This window comes from Sodiomyces alcalophilus (assembly GCF_042370955.1).
Source record: "Sodiomyces alcalophilus JCM 7366 unplaced genomic scaffold ACRALscaffold_8, whole genome shotgun sequence".
NCBI lineage: Eukaryota > Fungi > Ascomycota > Sordariomycetes > Glomerellales > Plectosphaerellaceae > Sodiomyces > Sodiomyces alcalophilus.
Genome location: NW_027263539.1, coordinates 1604663 through 1622364, shown reverse-complemented (window position 1 = coordinate 1622364; position 17702 = coordinate 1604663). Strand labels below are relative to the sequence as shown.

The 17702-nt window shown below is 54.5% G+C and overlaps 6 protein-coding genes across 6 annotated transcripts; 3 read left to right on the top strand and 3 right to left on the bottom strand.

The window, feature by feature from the left end:
• The first annotated feature begins 1568 nt into the window (after nt 1–1568).
• ACRALDRAFT_1065854 (uncharacterized protein) lies at nt 1569–2503 on the top strand. The gene has a single exon (XM_071017226.1). The coding sequence runs from the start codon at nt 1583–1585 to the stop codon at nt 1982–1984; it is 402 nt and encodes a 133-aa protein (XP_070871855.1). The 5' UTR covers nt 1569–1582; the 3' UTR covers nt 1985–2503.
• A 1421-nt stretch (nt 2504–3924) lies between these two features.
• Nucleotides 3925–5578, top strand: ACRALDRAFT_1083413 (uncharacterized protein; the record flags this gene model as incomplete). Its single annotated transcript, XM_071019445.1, has 2 exons — nt 3925–4924; nt 4959–5578. 2 exons carry the CDS (start codon nt 3925–3927, stop codon nt 5576–5578), a joined length of 1620 nt encoding a protein of 539 aa, XP_070871854.1.
• A 53-nt stretch (nt 5579–5631) lies between these two features.
• Nucleotides 5632–7936, bottom strand: ACRALDRAFT_1044857 (uncharacterized protein; the record flags this gene model as incomplete). The annotated part of the gene is made up of 2 exons (XM_071015376.1): nt 5632–7631; nt 7709–7936. 2 exons carry the CDS (start codon nt 7934–7936, stop codon nt 6030–6032), a joined length of 1830 nt encoding a protein of 609 aa, XP_070871853.1. The 3' UTR covers nt 5632–6029.
• A 473-nt stretch (nt 7937–8409) lies between these two features.
• Nucleotides 8410–11036, bottom strand: ACRALDRAFT_1077928 (uncharacterized protein). Its single transcript, XM_071018708.1, has 2 exons — nt 10167–11036; nt 8410–10093 (listed from the first exon to the last, which is right to left on the bottom strand). Exons 1-2 carry the CDS (start codon nt 10517–10519, stop codon nt 8935–8937), a joined length of 1512 nt encoding a protein of 503 aa, XP_070871851.1. The 5' UTR covers nt 10520–11036; the 3' UTR covers nt 8410–8934.
• ACRALDRAFT_213172 (uncharacterized protein) lies at nt 8493–8880 on the top strand (the record flags this gene model as incomplete). The annotated part of the gene is made up of 4 exons (XM_071024025.1): nt 8493–8515; nt 8551–8578; nt 8615–8788; nt 8833–8880. 4 exons carry the CDS (start codon nt 8493–8495, stop codon nt 8878–8880), a joined length of 273 nt encoding a protein of 90 aa, XP_070871852.1.
• Nucleotides 11037–14932: 3896 nt separating the features above from the next.
• Nucleotides 14933–16423, bottom strand: ACRALDRAFT_1065852 (uncharacterized protein). Its single transcript, XM_071017225.1, has one exon. The coding sequence runs from the start codon at nt 16187–16189 to the stop codon at nt 15080–15082; it is 1110 nt and encodes a 369-aa protein (XP_070871850.1). The 5' UTR covers nt 16190–16423; the 3' UTR covers nt 14933–15079.
• Nucleotides 16424–17702: the final 1279 nt, after the last annotated feature.

Below are 17702 nucleotides of genomic sequence, written 5' to 3'. Positions count from 1 at the left end.
CCTGCAGGGATCCCTTCTTCCCCGTCCTTCGTATGCTCCTCGCCGCCCGCATCGTCAATCACAGTTCCCCATGCATCCAGCCCCTTGTTGAATCATATTCCATCTCTTGGGACACAAGGAAAAGTACGCAAATCTCCCTCAGGCGGCGGCCGCACGCGCCGTGGGTCGTCTTTCTCTCGAACAGACCCATGATCTGCGTTTCCCCGTCGTCTTGCGTTCCCACATACAACGTACCAAACTGAACTTGAGCCTCTCACCTGCTCACTCCGATTTTACCCATCTTACACTCACCCACCCCCCTGCATCCAGCAGGCTCGTCGAAGGTGGAATCTCCTGTCCTTATCACCATCAAGCACCGAGGTGTATACTCTCCTTCACACAACACTATCCTACACGTACCTGGTCCATGCCCATATCACGTGTCCAAAGCTTGTCTTGCCCATATGTACCCAATTCCTCACTTCCCCCTCCCACCTGACTACCATCTCTGGTCTTTCTTCGCCGCCATTACTTTCTCCCTCCCATCCTACTAGACCGCCCACTAGAGCGTCAACCCGGCTGCCGCCTGGACTATGGAGTGGAAGGCATATTGTCGTCTGTACGATCAAGACTGACTTGCCGTTTAGCCTTCATGATACCTATCCTACACCAGTCACTGTAGTTGATATCTCCGATCCCCGTGGTCGACGCAGCGACATACAAAACTGCTTGGATGCTTGAACCCATCACTGTCGCCATGGCTGACCAATATTCGGCACCCACTGGTGCTGTCCGCTTACCGTCTTACGCGAGTCTGGTTTCGGGAGCTTCCGTCGTCGATTCCCCCAACCTGGCACGTAGCCAGCCAAGGACTCATCACCCACAAAATTATCTCGAGGCTACTTCGCCAACCTCACATCGCCCCCCATCGCTTCTGGCTTCCCACTCCAGTCCATACCGATCCTCGCATTGTAGTCACAGGCTGCCGCTACCACCACCACCACCGCCACAACGACCGCCTCCTACGCGTGGTCTCCTGGGTCCCCCTATCCATCCACCCAGCGCAGGCGACCGCCCTGCCGAAGTATACGTAGCGGCGGGGGAGCAGGCCCAGATCCACTCACAGCACCCTCCGCGCCACCGACTAGAACCAGTCCAAGTACCTGTTGCCTTACCACCCCAACCGTGGAAGGCTTCCTCGGAACAACACCGGCCTATGAGGGACCACCACGACCGACAAGCGCCATCTTCCACGAAACATCGGATGGAAGGTGTCAGAATCGAGCATCTCCTCAGCAACGATGCCGGGCACCTGCCCTCGCCCCCTGCGCCGAGCGAAGACCCGGTCGAGGATGAATACAGGATTCACGTGCGGCAGCAACCAAGGGCGGCAAGGTCATGCGGGTTCGGCGAACGAGACCGACGGGCCATAGACCCCCCGCCCATCGTACAGCTCACCATCACGAACCCGAACCTCTCGCCCGCGGAGATTAGTCAACGGCTGCGAGACCAGTTTTTCGTCGTCCATTGTACCATATGGAGCAAGGAAGGAAAGGAAGACTGCTCCATCATGCCGGAGGATTACCGCCAACAGCGGCGGCTCATGGGGTCGCTCGCTGCCTCGGCCTTTGTCGGTGAGGACGAGAATGGCGAGGAAGGTTGCTTCTTTTGCTTCTCGGACCTCTCCTGTCGCACGAGCGGAGAATACCGCCTGCGGTTTTCCGTCGTCGTGCTCGACCCTCTCCGGGGTAAAGTCGGCAAGAATTCCAGCATCCGGGCCTCGGTCATGAGCGACGTGTTCACCGTCTACAGCGCAAAGGACTTTCCCGGCATGCTCGCCAGCACGCCGCTCACCAGGCGCCTGAGGGACCAGGGCTGCCTTATCTCTATTAAGAAGGGAAAGGACAGAGTGGGCAGCAAGGGACGCTACGGGGACGATAGCAGCGGCGAAGACGACGACGGGGATGCCGCGAGTGGTAAGCGGAAACGAACAAAGAAGAAATGAGCTGTTGACCGGGGAGTCGTGTCGAAGAAGGAAGAAAAAAATAAGAAAGCCCTTGATCTAGATCTGGCCGCTCTACCGGAGTGGCAGATTGGGGTTAAGATCGAAACGAGCTTCTGGGCTCTGACTGAGTCTTCGTCTTTTTTCGAACGAACGAGGGCGGCTAGTCTGCTCATTGCCACCTGAGTTTGAACTCGGTGTCGATGAGTATGAGTGGACAAACACATGGCAAGGAGGTTGTGGGGATCACCCTCAAAGCCTTTATTATCGTTGTCATTTACAGAGCGGATATGGATGGGAGCGAAATGGTGCATGCAATGCGTTACGAGATTTGGATATATGAGACATGACGAGGCGAAAAGGATTCTTGAATACCCATGAACGAGGCGAGGCGTTGATATACCAGTCGTTCTTACACGGAGTACGGCGGAGAAGCTTGGATTACTACCTTACTCGTTGGTTAGCTTGATGATCGATGACGAACGTTGCCAATTGAGGTTATTGTTTCTACTTGAAAGACATTCTATCTGGATAAACGCGAGATGAAGCTACATTCGCTGATCTAGGGATGGAATAGGAACCATCTGTACCCCAGTCGGATCTTACGGCACGAGAAGCTGCACCTTGCTACAGAGTAACCCCCTCAAACAAGCGCAGGAGGAAGATGAAGGGAGTTCAGCGCAGGATGTACGTTGTATCAGCTGCAAAGAAACAAAGATGTTTGGTAGTGGTGGTGGCTGCCATTGGTCACCAAAGGACAAACGCCAGCATAGGAGCACCAACTCGGTAGCCGTCTTGTTGATCCCACCCAAATCGCTGGAACGGGGGTTAGTTCATTGTCGCCACTCGATCCAGTTCAAGGCTAATGGGGGAGCGGTGTGGCCGATCGCTTAGTCTGATTCCGTTGTCCTTTTCTTGACTTTCTTCTGGCCCCCACGACCTTGATGAAGGATCAATGTAGAGGCCATGTTTGCCTGTCAGTGAAGAAAGTGGGTCTCAATATATGGGCTACGTTGGGCCGAGCAACATCTTTGAAACACTTCCTGGTCAGCAAACAGGAGCTGCAAGCCACGAAATATCGTCACAGTCTGTGCAATGCAGATACCCGACGTCTTTGTTCGGTCAACCGCGGTGAAGTACACCGAAAGGGCGGGGAGTCGGGAAAAGAAGTGTCATCCGATATTCCGTTTCAGAAGGATGATTCAGCTATAACGTCGTTTCAGTCTCAGTGCTCCTGGGCGTGGGTACAATGCCGTGTGGTCAATGCCGATTGAATGTGTTGTCGGATTTCAAAAGTGAACGAGATGCCAAAGAGCGGACGACTGATTACTAATCATTAGGGGTCCTGGCTTCAATTAGTTGACACAGGATGTACAGCCAGCCAATGAAAAACGTTCGCTTCGGTTAAGCTTCAAAAGGCGAGCACTTATTGGCGAATAAAGGCAGGTATTTTATCCAATCAAAAGGGAGACTTTAACGTCACTCCAACGTTCAACGCCGTGTTTACTTTGTACATCTCAGCTAACACCCAGCCCAAGGATGCTCCCAGGAGATACCTCTAAGACAATCGTCCCAAGACAGTATTGGAATCTTTATCTTCCTGTCTTGTAGCAATGGCAACAGACAGTCTCATGACACTCTTTCTCTTCCACAATCTGGCGCAGTCAGAGTGGCAGAATGTCAGTCAGAGCCAGGAATCAACACGGGATTCAGGTACTATCGTGATCTCCCTATTTCTCCTTTACGGTGCCATTTCTGCGTCTTTGAATCCAGTAGATTATAAGAAGAAATGCCTTCCTCGTGCTCTACCCTCGCCTTGAGTCCAATTCTCTGCACAGACATCCATCCGATTGTAGCATAGCTCCCAGCATACACTATAGTCTCGTCCGTCCCATCCCACCCAAGACACACGACAACTCATTCTTCCGAGGAACACCGCCATCATGTCTTCTCATAAAAACTCCGTCGATGTCCTGCGAGAGGTCGGATCCATCACCAACCCCGCCGGCATTCTGACGAACAAGCGCGACCTAGTCGTCAGACTCCGCAAAGGATCAGCCAGCGGGGAACACTCCATCGTCGTCGACTACGGCAGCAAAAAAAGCGCAATGACCATATCCCTCCGCCGCACCATCCGCGTCCCGGACAACAACAGCAAGAACAGCCTCCCCCCCAACTGCGGCGGCTTCCCCCTGTACAAGGTCGGCGACTACCGCGACAGGCTGCCCCACGACATGGTCCAGAAGGGCGGGCTCTTCTTCCCCATGTACCAGCGCGAGGCCATGTGGATCGAGTTTAGCGCCGACATGCCCTTCGCCGTCAAGTTGTTCGTCGGCGGCGTCAACGCCATCTCGGGCTTCCCCGCCATGGAAACCGACCGCACCCGCGAGAAGCGCCGCCGCATCCTCGCCAGGGGGAAGAGCGTCCAGGACTACGTCGTCCTCCCCGAGCAGCCCTGGCTCGACGGCATCGTCTCCCACAACGGCCGGGTCCGGCAGTTCGTCGCCCAGCCCCAGGGGTCGGGTTTCTCCGTCGAGGCCCAGGTCTACGGCGAAGACTACGCCGGCGGCATCCAGATGGAGATTGTCCCGCCCGCCCGCAACACGCCGCAGCGCTTCGACGTCCGCTTTGAAGACGGTCGCCACAATGTCACCAAGGTGTTCGATCTTGCGCAGAACGGTCTGGGGCCGAACTCGACCTGGCGCGCCGTCAAGGGAGTCCTGCGAAACATGTTTAACGTCCCCGTCGCCAGCCAGTCGCTGTCTCTGCCCAAGTATCCCCGCGACGACGACACGGCCGCCTGGCACCTCAGACGCCAGCTCAACACGGATTTCAGCGACGACACTAGGCTGGGCGACGTCTTCTTTCCGCCTGGGTTTTCCACTCTGCGTCTGCGACGTGTGAGCCAACAAGAGTTTGACTATCCTCGGGCACACTTGGCTAGTAAGTATCACTCTATATGACCCACTGCCTGCAGTTTGGAGGGCCAAGCGGGAGACAGGTCGAGTGAGCGATGCAAAAAAAGAGGCTGACAGATTGGGTAATTCAGTGGTCAAAATCGAGCCCAGCTCCGCCAACAACCTGCAACAGATCAGCAGCAGCGGCAGCGGCAGCGGCGCCGGCTCGGTTCCTCCAATGGTGAGGCAGCTGGGTCTCGCCGCCGGCGGCCTAATCACGCAGACCATCGTACCGGACCCCTACCCGGCTGACGCGTGGGACACTGCCGCCTCGGTGATGGTGAACCTGCAGATTCTCGACACCACCTCCTTCGAGGCTGTCACGGGCCACCCGGCCCCGCCCACCCCGATCTCTGTCTCCGATTACGTTCGCAAGGGCCTCCCCTTCTACGACATCTGGAAGGAGGCGCCCACGGGCATCGCGGGCGAGTTTTCCGAGATTAAAAGCGTCGCGGAGATGATGCGCGAGCGTGCCCTTGCTGCGGGTGGCTCAGCCCCTGAAGAGGAGAAGCCCGTGGCCCCGCCCCTCGTCACTCTCTTCCGTCCTGGCCATGAGGGTGGGAATGTCGTTTCGTTCAAGGGCACGTTCCGGCCTCTTGAAATTTTGCAGAAGGAGATTGGAGGCTTGAACCTTCGGTGAATGGATGGGCCTTGGCTAGTTTGGGCCGAGGAATTGGCCCTGCGGTCTTGGTCCTTGTCCAAGCTGCGTATATCCACGCAGGCTGATGAAAACTTGCTGTGAGTACTTGGTCGCCAATAGATACAAAATAGAAATGACGCCGACGGCAAAGATGTTGTCCCCTGTTTGTAGATCTCTAATTCGGAAATGCGTATCCAGCACCACCAGCAGTAGCATCAGAGAACGAATAATGGCGTGTGACGGTCTTAACCAGCTTCGAGTAAATTGTCTATGATCTTCCAACTGCGCGACCATCTCGACTGGTTTCCACCAGAAGGATTCTGGCGGATAACCATCAGATGCGTAGGAGGGCCAGGGAGTCGGCTGGATGCCAATAGCGGCCCTGTGCTTCGTACTCGGTCGGTCCCGTTGGTACCCTCCTCATGGCCCCTTGGCATTCTTTTGCTTCTCCTTAATCATCGATGCCGCTCCACTCGTCCTCCGAATCTGAACTCACATCGGAACGACCCTCGTCCTCGTGGTCACGGTTGCCGCTGGACCCGTCGTGCTCGTCCCCTTCATCTCTCCGTCCCTCGACAGCATCCATATGCATTGAGCCTTGTAGGGATACTGGCCGACCCGTCGACTTGAGCACCGGCATTCCCGTCACATCTCGCACAATGATACCCTCGTCATCCCGCATGTACGGCCCGTCCCCGCTAGGAGAGAGATTCGCCTCGCCCTCCGCCGCCGGCCCAACGTCCCTCTCAAAGGCGGCCACGAAGAATCCCATGACACCCCGACCATCGCCCTGGTTGGCCCTGATGCACGCCTCGGCAACTTCCTGATCGCCGTCACAGGCTTCGGGCACCCCCCGAACAGGCCACTCCCGCATGCCCCGGACCTGTTTCGCCCGGGGGAGGACCCGCCAGCCGGCTTTGCGGGCCACGTCAGAACGCAAGGCCTTCATGACCACGTGCTCATTTTCCTCCGCATGGACGGAGCATGTCGAATACGTGATTCTTCGCGCCGAGGGGAACTTCATCGCGTGGAGGAGCAAGGTGAGTTGGAAGGAGGCTAGCGATTGGAGGCGTTTCTGCAGATCCTGCTCGGACGATACCACTGTCGCGTTTCCGTCGTCGTCGATGAGGACAGGTTTCACTTCGTCGTCGGCTTCCCGCTTGCGCTTGCGGTCTTTACCGTCTGGTTTGGATGGTCTCTTGGAGGCGCCCTTGGCTCCGGGTGCCTGTGGTTTAGCGGGCAAATGTAGCTCTGGGGTTACGTCCCGCCCGACGATGCCACTCCCCGAGCAACTGGGATCGAGAAGGAGGGCGCCGACATTCTTGTAGAGGGCGGCCTGCGGATCTACTTGGAGAAAGTCTTGGCCGACACCAATCTTGGTCGTCTTTTCGCTGCCGGCAGTCTTGACCATTTTCTCCAGCGTCTTGGCCCGCTTTCCGTCCCTCTCAAATGCAAAGATGGTCTGCCGAGGGGCGGACTCCTCGGGCCTATGCGAGTAGATGATGGCTGCGAGGTGAGTGGTCTTGTTCCCAGGGGCCGCGCAGGAATCGATTACGTCGCCGTCCTCGACATGTGGATCCAGGAGGTAGGCGGGAAAGCACGACGCCTTGTCCTGTAGGATGATTTGGCCCAGCTTGTAGGCTTTCGTCTTGGTGAGGTCAACGCCCGGAGAGACGGCTATCAGACCAGGAACGTGGTCGTCGAGATAGATGGATTTTTTCGAAGGACCCGAGGCGGCCACGGCGGCAATGGAGAGCACACGCTCGAAGTCCTTGAACGTGGTTTCGAGCTGTTCCTCAACGTCCGATTTCAGAGCATTGACACGAACCCATCGCGGGTGTCGACCCTCGGGATCGCCGTCTCTATCAATCTGCGCCCTAAGAGCCTCGAGGGAGACCATCTTTCTCCGAAGTCTCGCCCGTGTAAGCTCAGACGTGAGCCTCGCCTTGTGCCGCTCTATAGCTTGCCTCAGCCCATGCGACTGGGGCAGGGCGATTCCACCCTTGGCAAGGAGGAAGTCGTGGACCAGTAACAATGCTAACACCGGGGTGAGCTGCCGGGAAAGGGAGAGAGAGGGTTAGCGAAGAGGGCGATGGAAGGGGGGAGGCAGGGAGGGTTTGCTGTAATAACCTTCCGCTCATGGCGTAGTAGATCCGCATTTTCAATGACTTCTTTCAGGACCTCACTCCATTTACATGTTTCGGTAGCCAAGGCAAAGACCTGAGCAGGTGGTGACTTGAGATTCTTTTTCGTGAAAACTCTCGACTTCAAGCTCCCGCTGGTTGATCTCTGAGGCTTTGATCCATCCTCAGGACCGCGGGGCACGAGGATATCCGCCGTCTCATAGTAGAGAGACATGGCGACAGCTATGAAGGGGTGTGATGGCGGATGCCCATAATCCCGGTGAAGAAAGAAAAATGTCAAGGTTGTTCCCAACGTAGGGCGGTATGGGGTTGATAAGATGGTTCCTTTGCCGTGAACTACAAAGTGAAAATGCTGTGAGAGGCCATGGAGCACAGACCACCCATCGCATCTGAAGTCGCTGACTAATCATTTGTACGGAGTACTTAGGTACAGTAGGAACACCGGATAACGTCAGAATACATACGAAGTACATATATGGGCACCTCAGCACGATGGCACGATGATCTCAGGCTCTAGTCTCAATGAATGCATTTTCACGGTAGGGGGAAAGGAGTAGTCTGTTTGGAAGAGTCCATGATGGGTGAAGTCGGGGTAATTCAGGGCATGTTTGAGTCTATTCTACGGCCTCGACGTTCGAGTCTGGATGAGGGAAAAACGAAATAAGAAAAGAAAAAAAAAAAGAAAAGAAAAAAGGGAAAAAAAAAACCCCGGAAAAGTGAAGTCTAAGGTCTATTGAATTATACAATGGGGAACAAATCCTTCGGCTGAGATGATGCTCCCGGCGCACTTTGAGTCACGGAGAGACTCCACGAGCATCTTGTCTGAAGAATGGTGCAAAGTCACATGCCAAACAATGTTTTGTTATTTGTTCATGACCGTCATTGTGCGCAGAGAACGGGAATGGTCCAGGTTTCTGTTTCGCGGCTCAAAACACTACTTCTGTTATGCCCTGAGGCATTTGGGTATGATATGCCGGGGACAGCCCTCGAGTGGAATTTCCCTTTCCGATGCCGCCCAACACCTGTTACCCATGATCCCTTATACAAACCAAAAAAGAAGAAGAAAGTGAAAAAAAAACCTCTGCGCAACCCCTAGTAATGTTCAACAAGAAGAGGAAGAAGAACAAAAAGTTCACCAACAGCCAGCTGGGAAGGTAAAGGTCCTTCCTGCGTGGTAATGTGGTGCGGCTTCGCAACGGCACTAAACGGCCTCTACTTGCGAAGGCTGCGGTGGCGGAGAGCGTGGTAGTGCACGTGGCGCCGCTTGTGCTCGTCGGCGGTAGGGGCCGGCTCGGCCAGAACCTGCGTGGCGGTGGCTGTGACGGTGACAGTCTCCCAAACAGTCTTGACCTTCTTCTTGCAGGAAGTAGTCGGCTCAGGTTCGGGTTCGGCCACAGGCTCAACCTCGGGCTCGGGCTCATACTCGGGCTCGGGCTCGTACTCGGGCTCAGGAGTCGGCTCGGGTGCGTCGTCTTCCTTGATGGTGGAGAAGATGGGCGTCGGGCGGACCTCGTCCTGCTCGGGAGCGTGCTGGATGGGGAGCACAGTGTCGACGAGCCCAGGCACAACGTCATCGACAATGTCGACAACATCCTCGACAGCATCGCCGATGGTGTAGGGGCTGTCGCCGTAGCTCCAGCCCCGGAGTGGGAGGTTACCGGGGAGAGCATCGAGAACGCCCGTCACAAGCTCCTGGAAGGTGAACTCGCCAACGCAGTCGTTATCCGTGTTCTCCGTAAGGCCGGGGCACGTGTGCATTCCAGCATGACCGACGTTGCAGCTGTCAATGGCCTTCTGGAGGGCCTCCTCGTCCCAGGCGGCCATAAAGTCGGCGTGCACGCTGTACCCAGTAACGTCGCCATTGGACAGGACGAAGGGCTGGCCATGGCTGGGCCAGCGGTTGATGAACTTTTCCGTGTCCCAGTAGACTTCAAAGAACATGTGGGGAACGTGGATCCAGCCTTCCGGGCAGTCGACGCGACCGTTTCCGGCATCGGTGGGATAGGCCGAGTTCTCCATCCAGTTATCGAGGCCTGCCTCGGGATTGTAGCAGGAGGGCATGTGGACATCAGCGCGCAGAGGCGAGTAACGGCCATCGCAATGCACGCTGGGGAAGCCGGTTCCGGCGCCATGATTGCGGGGGTCGCGCTCTCCAGCTTGTGTGCCGTCCGAGTCCTCGGGCCACGAAGGGGGGTTGTTGTAGTTGTTGTTGGCTCGAGGGCAGGTCCACTGCGAGGGCTGGATAGGGCCCTTGCTGGGGTCGAGGTTGAGGGCACCCTTGGTGCCCGGCGAGACGCGAGTGGTGGCATTGCCGGCGACGAGCTGGAGTCCCGTCGGGAAGGCCTTGATGTCATCGTTGGTGCGGTCAAAGCTGAACAACTGATTAGTACGTCTGTTCCTCTACACTCTCTGGGCGAAACATGGCCTCTCCCACGGCAACTCACAAGTAGTAGACATTGACATAGCTGATGTCAACGGGTTCGAAAGTGTTGTCCTGCTCGTCGTGGAAGTAGAGCCAGGGGAACCAGTAGGAGCTCTTGTCCTCCTTCGCGCGGGCGTTGGTGCAGCGGGAACGCTTCAGGGTCTCGCCGGTCGCGTCCTTGGTGAAGGCACTGGCTCCCATGGCGCCGTGGACATGCTCGGAAGTCTTTCCGGGGCTGACAATGGGGTCGACACGGCCACGGGCGATCTCCTTTTGCTTGCCAGCAGAGTTGAACTGAAGTACGGCAAAGCCGCCTTCATGAGCAGCATAGGCTCCGCCGGCCAAACCGGCCAAAAGCGCAGTGGTCAACTTCATGATTGGTGTAGGTCGGGCTTTCGTACGACTGAGTTGGTCGTCGTTGTTTGTTGGGACAAAATGAATGTGTTGGCGTGTATGTACGTGTGTCTTGTTGGATCGTTTGTCGACGAGAGGCGAACAAGATGCTGTGAAACTCGAAAGAGCCGTGGATATATGCTGAAACAGAGCCGGGGATGCTAAGACCAGAGCACCTCGCGGGAAAGAATGGAAACTCTTGGGTCGTCCGAGTCGTTTAGATTCAGAGGTAACCAGGAGGCAGCAAGCAAGCAAGCAAGCGGGCAAGGCCTGGGTCGCGAGTTGTTGCTGAAGTGAAAAAGGAGCGGAAGAGACAGGTTACCGACACGAAATGCGGTAAGACTGCTTTGAAGGAGTGAATGAAAGTACGGTGCTTTAGCCGGCTCAGCAAGCTCAGTGCAAGAGTGAGGGTGGGAAAAAAAGGAGAGGAAGGAGGACGGTGAAGAAGAAAAACAAAAAGGCCAAGGGACAGAAGCCAGGTCGAAGACCAAGAAGGGGCAGGGAAAACGAAAGGGGTGGGGAGACAGGGAAGATATACGACGCATCTACCCATAGGCACCATGTACCGTAATGATCGTGGGTCCGGATGGAGGCCGCATGGATCCCTTTAGACGTTTAGACACCAAGAATGGCCCCCAAGCCGTCAGTTCGCCCACAGGGCTTGAGGCACGATCCTTGGGTTGGGCCCTCGGTGACAGGGGATGCATGTTGTGTGGTGTGTTGTGAGTCGTACTAAGTACACGCCCGAAACGGAGGGGGGGTACGTTGTAATTAAACGGTAGGTCCATTAGGGATGCCCAACTTGGGTCTGCCGAGAATAACGTTGGTCGTTCGTTGGGTGGTCCCACTGGTTCCGTTTCTAGCCCATCCCAAAATCCCTCGCCAAGGGGCCAGCTCCCTCAGGGACCGTTGGAACGAGACAAATGAGGCAAAAAGAAAAGAAAGATGAGAAACGAAAAAAGAAGGAGGCCAATGACTGCTCATGACCGCTGGGTCTCACAAAGCCAACTAGACAATATCGAAGAGGATAGCCATCTAGTTTACGGATACTCCGCCAGCGATGGCTTTAATGCAACAAAAAAACTGTGAAAAAAGAAACCGAATTGTTGGCTGCCAAAGACAGCTTATCTGGTACCTGCATTAACACCGCAGTTGGGCCACTTGATTGGCTCACTGGCCCAAGAATACGTTATGGTTGGATTGTCGGAGTGCGGATACAACGTAATTACATACGGCGGGCGACATGAGGATGTCACGAACACGGCGGAGGATGAGGGCAGCGGCGACGGCATAGCATAGAATTAGGTATATATGTATGTATGGGGGATTCGGTAATTCCAACTTGGCACATTCTCGGCTGTGCCGTTGCCCAAAATACTCTGTAGTGTACAAGGCCAGTTGTGTGTGTGGAGGATCATGGTGGCTGAGGTGCTCCGTAAGGAGTCCGTTTTCTCCGTGTTCTGTAGGATGACCGACGGTGCGGCAAACCGTAATAGGAACGGTGAAGTGACAGCTAGCTGACGGTGGGTCCTGGCATTCCTAGCCCTCTCGTAGTGTGTCAGTAGGTACTCTCTCGGTTCTTTGTTCTTGTGAGGGGTTTTGTTTCTCACGGCCATGAAATAAAAAGCAATGAACAGACAATGCCTTGTGCGGATAAAAATATTTGCTTAGAATCAAAGACACCTAGGAGACCCCATCGACAACATCTCGCTACGAAGAAGTAAAGAAGCAAAACAGAGTGTAATTACTCCGTAAGTAGACAGTGGCGAATATCATCACCTGGGATTGGTCTCTGAAGTGGCAGCTCTGTCGGACGCTTCGTCTTCTGTACTTGCCATGGCTTTCTGCCGAGATCAATCCAGTCAAGTAGGCTGGCGGCCTACGATTATTTCCCCCGCTTCGGTTCTTCTCGAAAACCCACTTTGTACCCTATCTTAGCGTCACGTCACAGGGCACTTATGGAGCCGGATCATGGCATTAGCGCCGGAACGGTTCTTTTCTTTGTTTTAGACAAAAGATAAAGGATGGAAGAGAATCGAGGGAAAAAAAAAAAGGAAAAAAAGGAAAAAAGGAAAAAAGAAAGAAACAAGAAACGAGTACCTAGGTATTTTATCACTTTGTACGGCATACAACGTACATTGTAGTACTCTGCAACTCCATACAACGCGTACAACGCACATACAACAAAAGGTGAAAAGTCCAACATGGATGGAATTAAAAAGACTGGTTTGGTCAAGACACGACAACGGTTAAAGCCAACGGCATCGTTCCTCGTGGCAGGGAGAGGGGCTGGAGGGTGGGTGGGGAAAGGGGGGTCCCTAGAGCCAAACATCTTGAGCCCCTGGCATTCTGAAACAGCGCTAAAAGGAGCCCAGCCGCGCGGTGCCTTGCAGGCGGGTATGGTGCAGGATAAGCCCCGCCACGCTGCTTTTTCTGGACAACCCAAGGAAATAACATTCCGACACCTAGGGTTCAGGTTGGTCGAGCCCTGTCATTCTGTAATTTGTGTGTGCCCTTCAATCTCCAGGATCCCATCCACTTTGCTGATCGTCAGGTACAGACCCTCACAGCTGAAATTCGGATGAAAGTCTCGGAGGCGTCTGTATCTATCCAGCCACGACGCCACAATCTTTTTTTCTAACCCATTCTACAACGGTACGTTGTATGTACATACCTATGTAGTGTACGTTGTACTGTACATAGACCACATCACAACGTACAGCGTATTCGTGCTTCTGCCGAGGGTCTCGGCATCAATGACGTGGCACCCAGACCGGAAGGACACATACCTACGAATATGTACCGCGTACGCTATATATGTATGTACTTTTCACCTCACACCGTCTTTCTAAACGAAAATGCGCGCTTCACTCAGTCGATAGGTACACTCTGACGTCGGGCAACATTGACGTCTGCTGGACGATTGACTTCCAGCGAATAGCATTGATGTCAGGGCCGGCATCTTCCCTAGCCGCTTCTTGGTATCGGGTAGAGGCTGTCGTGGTTATGGTTTACAGCCGGTTCTTCACGCTGATAGGCCTGGACACCGAGTTCCAGGCCATCCTCACTTTGGTGCCAATTCTTCGTGCATGTACGTTGCAGGTATTCCAAAAGAAGAGCTCACAGGCCGTGAGTCACGTCTTGCTCTCCGGCTGCCGTCCAATGACCGCTTGGCCTAGTTTTCGCGCGCGGTTTCACTGTCACCTTGGCTCTTCTGCCGCTTTATTAGTAAGGGTCTGCGAAAATGAAAAGAGACATATCCTGGAGCTGAAACATCTTACCCGGCGGTTCGGAAAATATTTCTTGCTGGTTGGCGGCTGGGTTTGCTCGAGAATGCTCGTTTGCTCGCTGCCACACCTATCAATGACAAGGGGGCAAGAAAACCGCTTATCCGGCGGCTAACTTGACATGATACTAGCCATCTCCTGCGTTTCCTGTCCTAGATGTCATCTTGGATTATTATTATTTCTTGTAAACTCCCGGTGGCACCTCTATACCGAACCCAATTCTCGACCTGGTGCTGACGCTGGAGCTGAGTGTTTGGTTTGAAACGATAAATCAGGGCCCCGGGCTGAAAGCGAAGATCCGACTGGCTTGTTTCCGGGCGATGGTCTTGACTATGGCGTGATGAAAAGCAATTACCGTCATATCCCCGTCGACTGGCCTGGATACATCGCAGTCATTGTCAAGTCGGCTGCAGCTTGACTAACCGATTTGTCGAGTGTGCTTTGATGTTGGCCTTCCACGTTGAAAACTGAGATGTTGCGCTCTGGTTTACCCCGTCGGGATTGAAGTGACAACACATGGCCGCCTGGCACGCCCACCACTAAGAAGAAAAGCCGTCTGACCTACTATGCTGACATCTACTAAGGCTATGGTTGTGATGGCGATACTAGACGTCATTGTCATGCCGGCACCCTGTATCTCAAGTCTGGCAGCTCGGTGGACGACATGGAGCTATTTTTGATTTTACTTTTGGCGACACCATGCTTTGCCCCTGAAAAGCCGGCCGTTCCTTTCTCCCCTCTCCCACTCTGACCTTTCTTTTCCCGTTGCTGTTTTCTCATTTGTGTAACTGCCCTACTGGGAACATGTCAGGGCTGCGTATCTTCGTGGGTAAGCGAAGGACTGCTCAGTTCTCAGCTGGGTCGCTACGGCTGAAGCTTTTGAGTTGACTCGTCGAATTTCAAGTCCCGACAGGCGCAATGTGCCAAGGTGAGGCTGGACATCTCCCAAGGTCGAGAGATTGGGGACAAAGCTTGTTTCCAGCGAGTCCCTAATCAGGTTTCTCTGACAAGGACAGCGTCTGGTGATGACGAGTAAAGGCCAAGAGCGGCATCGCGAGATGGATGCCATCTTTCACTGAATCAGTTTGCCAGGTGACGAGACTTCATCGCCCAACGCATGAATGAAAGGACGTCGGCTCCGAGACGACTGCACAAGAAGGCGCACTTTTTGCTTGAGGAACCCAACAGCTCTCCCTTTGTCATGACCTGATCGACGCCAAGTCCTTAAATATTTGAACACTCAGGAGAACCCATCTCACTTTTGCTTTTTAGACTCCACCTCCAACTTGACACAATCCCGGAACCCCTTTTTCCACGCCTCGTCTCCCTTTGACGGTGCCCAGCCAAGGTTCCGACCAGCACTGGCCACGGTCAGTGCGTTGCTGCTGAATCCAACCTCGACTAGTCGCAGTTCCTCCTCGGAAAGTTCTTGTCCAGAAAAGAAACCCACATGCGGTGCCAGGAATCTTCCCATTTCTTCCAAGCTGACACGAGCGACCGTCTTGTCCGAGATCAGCCCCTCTTCGAAGCAAGCATCAGCCACGTTCTGTGCGAATTCCAGCCATGTATACCGTCCATTTGCGCTAAACATGATCCCTTTCTTTCCAGTTGGCACAGATTTGCCTTCCTTGTCCAGAATGTCCAGCAAAACAAGAGTGTACAGATCAACTAGATCGTCAATGTGCACACGATTCCACACTCCAGCGCCCTCACCCGCCACCACGACCTGCCCTCTCTGCAGTGCGGCCCTGATATGAGCAGTCTTGATATTGAGCTTGTTGAACAAGCCGGTTCCAGGGCCGAAAATCACAGGACTCATGATCACCGTCGTCTTGACACCCAACTCGAGGCCCGTGTCGACGACGGCCAGCTCGGCGGTCCGCTGCAAGTAGGGGACCTGAGCCTCCTTCTCCTTTTCGTAGGCGTAAATGTCATCGGAAACGTCGTCAAATTCCCGAACTGGACCGCCGGGGTTCGTGATTGGCCTGTCGGCGACATTGGATGTGCCCGAGGTGTGGATCATCCAGACGTCACGCCCGGTCAACGCCTTCCGCTTTGCCAGACCGCGAACGAGGGCCAGCGCCGAGGGAGGGTGGAACCCAAGCGTGGTGTTGATGACAATGTCGTGCTGCGCGGCGACCTCGACCGTGGCGTCGAGGTCGTCGAGGTCGCGGTAGAGAACTGGCTTGACGCGGTCGCCATAGGTGGATGAGAGGAGCGCGGCGCGGTCGGGGCCGCGCAGCAAGCAGGTGATGGGGTTTGCTTGGATGGATGGCTCAGACGAGTTGACAAGGGCGTGCAGGATGCTGCCCCCAATGTAGCCCGTTGCGCCGGTGAGAAGGATCTTCTTGGTTTCGGACGTCATTTTGTGATGGTGAAAGTCGAGAGCCAGATGGGTGACGGTGACGTTTGTGCGGTAGGCGATGGCAGCAGTTGGAAAAGGTAGAGGATCTGAGGTGAGTCGAGTAGATCACGTATGTTACTGCTGAGACGCATGTGGTAAGAGGGGGAGGGGTATATATGCCATCCTGTGTAGATCTTGAGGGACAGCAAGTGACCGTACGAAATGTATCGTCACGCTTGCGGACTTTCACTGCGGTATGCCGCGGACTTGGTCTATTGGTAATCAAGGCTGCGGGGTTGCTTTGTAGTTTAGTTGACTCCAACTACACGTGTACAGCTGGGGTAGAGATCGTCGACAACCACATCGCGACGCAACACAACTACACTACTGGAATTACCGTAAGAACTCGATGAATTGCACTTTGAGCTACAATGCAAGGACTTGGCGTCTCATATGACCCGAAACCAGCGGCTACCAATGACGACTTTCATGTATAAGCCTAATACTCTATGGCATAATTGGTAAGCAAACTTGCTTATAAAGACTACGACGGAGGTCGACGTCTGTCTAATTACTTACTCGACAGATTCGACATTGAGCTAACAACTTGGCGGCCTGAAACCAGCCAATGGGCAATGAATTTTTCAACATGGCATTGGAGCCTCAGTACGAAGTAGGTATCACGTCAATTCATTCATCAGCGGCCCGCAGCGAGTTCCCCTCCTTTCTGGAACGTCCGGCGGAGATCATCATGGGGTACGAGGTCCTAGGAATGTCCCGTCGCACGGGGTCCGTCCCACCTCTTTCTTCGTACGAAGTATGTACACTGAGTACAACGTAGCTTTACTTGGGAATTACCTAGACAGAGTATGTAGGTTTTCCACCCGCAACACGCTGCCATCGTCTCTCTTCTGGTGTTTCGACCAGAACCGACTTTTGACTGAGCTGTCCCCGTAAGGACTGGCAAGAATGTGCGTTGGACAGGGGCGTTGATGGCAACACTGATTTATGGCGGCCTCCTAGCAAGACGTGGTTTTACATGAGCCGAAAGGGCTGGGAAGAGGAAACATGCCCCTACCGGCCACCCTCCAACATGAACCGGCCGCGCATCGGTATGCTTAGTAGTCCCACTCGGCTCGGCGACTGACAGTCATTTCATCTTCCGGTGCTTTAGATCCCATAGCAGACCGCCGCTCAAACTTCTCTCTCCCTCCCCCACGTACATATACGCCAGGATATCGTTCGAATCCACAAATTGTTGGCCGGTGTTGATGGGGTTGCCTGGAAGATACGGGTAGATGGAGCGCTAGATGCATGCCATTGTCAGGGAACCGGTCACCGGCTCCCGGTGTTTCAATTGGAGACTACGCTGGCTCCGTCCCGCCGAGTTCGGCGCCGGACTGCACTTGCACGGATAGTCTGGCTACGAAGTAGGTATTCAGCCCATAAACGTTCCAGCACACTGCACACAATGTTCAAGCTACAGATAGGTACTGGTTCTGGTCCTTAACGAGACCACTTGGAATTGGGAACA

Bases quoted from the DNA above. Each gene is read 5' to 3' on its own strand.
- ACRALDRAFT_1065854 (XM_071017226.1), top strand. From the start codon at position 1,583: ATGGGGTCGCTCGCTGCCTCGGCCTTTGTCGGTGAGGACGAGAATGGC.
- ACRALDRAFT_1077928 (XM_071018708.1), bottom strand. From the start codon at position 10,519: ATGAAGTTGACCACTGCGCTTTTGGCCGGTTTGGCCGGCGGAGCCTAT. The intron at 10,094-10,166 runs GTGAGTTGCCGT...TCAGTTGTTCAG, and splicing joins TATGTCAATGTCTACTACTT to CTTTGACCGCACCAACGATG.
- ACRALDRAFT_1065852 (XM_071017225.1), bottom strand. From the start codon at position 16,189: ATGACGTCCGAAACCAAGAAGATCCTTCTCACCGGCGCAACGGGCTAC.